General features: G+C 45.7%; 1 protein-coding gene across 1 annotated transcript; it reads left to right on the forward strand.

Moving 5' to 3' along the window:
• Positions 1-624: 624 nt before the first annotated feature.
• Positions 625-940, forward strand: LOC100687065 (60S acidic ribosomal protein P2-like). The gene is given in 3 exon segments (XM_038545969.1): positions 625-697; positions 700-762; positions 765-940. Coding segments are annotated over 3 exon segments (312 nt in total).
• The last annotated feature ends 560 nt before the right edge of the window (positions 941-1,500 follow it).

Below are 1,500 nucleotides of genomic sequence, written 5' to 3' on the forward strand. Positions count from 1 at the left end.
ATGTTTTATTTTGTTTTTTAAATGTTTTTCATTGTATTTCAAGTTTTTTTTTTTTAAAGATTTTATTTATTTATTCATGAGAGACATTGAGAGATAGAGAGAGAGAGGCAGAGACACAGGCAGAGGGAGAAGTAGGCTCCATGCATGGCGACCAACATGGGACTCAATCCCAGGTCCCCAGGATCACGCCCTGGGCTGAAGGTGGTGCTAAGCCGCTGAGCCACCGGGCTGCCCCAATTCTACATATTTGTAATGCATTTAAAAATGTTCTGAGGAGGGGCACCTGAGTGGCTCAGTGGTTGAGTCTCTGCCTTTGGCTGAGAGTGTGATCCGGTGATCCTGGGATCGAGTCTCACATCAGACTCCTAGCAGGAAGCCTGCTTCTCCCTCTGCCTATGTCTCTGCCTCTCTCTATGTCTCTCATGAATAAATAAATAAAATATTTTTTAAAAAGTTCTGAGGAGTTTATTAAAAAATAAAATATTTTTTAAAAATATTTTTTAAAAAGCCTGGCTGGCTTGCTCAGTAGAGCATTCGACTCTTGATAGTAGTGAGGTCAAGCTCCAGATTGGGCATAGAATCTTCTTAAAAATAAAAAAAGCCCTTCAGTCCCTGTCCCCGAAGATGCATTACGTGGCCCCCTACCTGCTGGCCACCCTTGGGGGCAATGCCTCATCCAGTGCCAAGGGCATCAAGAAGATTTGGACAGTGTGGGCATGGAGGCTGATGATGACCCTCTCATCAAAGTCATCAGTGAGTTGAATAGGAGAGTACTGAAAATGTCATCACCGTGGGTATTGGCGAGTTGGCCAGCTTGCCTGCTGGGGGCGCTGTGGCTGTCCCTGCTCTCCCAGAATGTGCAGCTCCTGCAGCTGATTCCACTTCAGTGATCACAGAGGAGAAGAGACAAGGAGTCTCAGGGAGTCAGTCGATGACATGAGATTTGACTTGTTCCATTAGGTCCCATTCTCCTGCAAATAAAACCCTTTTGACATAAGAAGAAAACTTTTTTAATGTTCTGAAGAGTCTGTAAGTATCAGCTGACTCTCAAAGGAGTCCAAAGCACGGAAAGGGCCTAGGATGCCTGCCCTGGAGGGAAATCTCACTGCATTTAGAGTACATATAATTGGTGAATGCTTTAGGAAGCATACTTTGCAGAGCCCTAGAACTAGTCTATCCTTCCAGCATCAGAAAAATAGCTAAGAGCATGGCCTGGATCCACGAGTTGGGTTTCAAATCCCAACTCTATCATTTCCTGGGGATGCAGCATTGGATCTATCCTCAAAACTCTGCGTCTTTACTTACCTAAAAATAGGCTTGTAAAAAAAAAAAAAAGTCTAGGAACGCCTGGGTGGCTCAGTGGTTGAGCGTCTGCCTTCAGCTCAGGGTGTGATCACGGAGTCCCGGGATTGAAGCCCACATCAGGCTCCCTGCATGGAGCCTGCTTCTCCCTCTGCCTGTGTTTCTGCCTCTCTCTGCCTCTGTGTCTCTCATGAATAA

Source organism: Canis lupus, chromosome 8 (assembly GCF_011100685.1).
Source record: "Canis lupus familiaris isolate Mischka breed German Shepherd chromosome 8, alternate assembly UU_Cfam_GSD_1.0, whole genome shotgun sequence".
In the NCBI taxonomy this organism is placed as follows: Eukaryota; Metazoa; Chordata; class Mammalia; order Carnivora; family Canidae; genus Canis; species Canis lupus.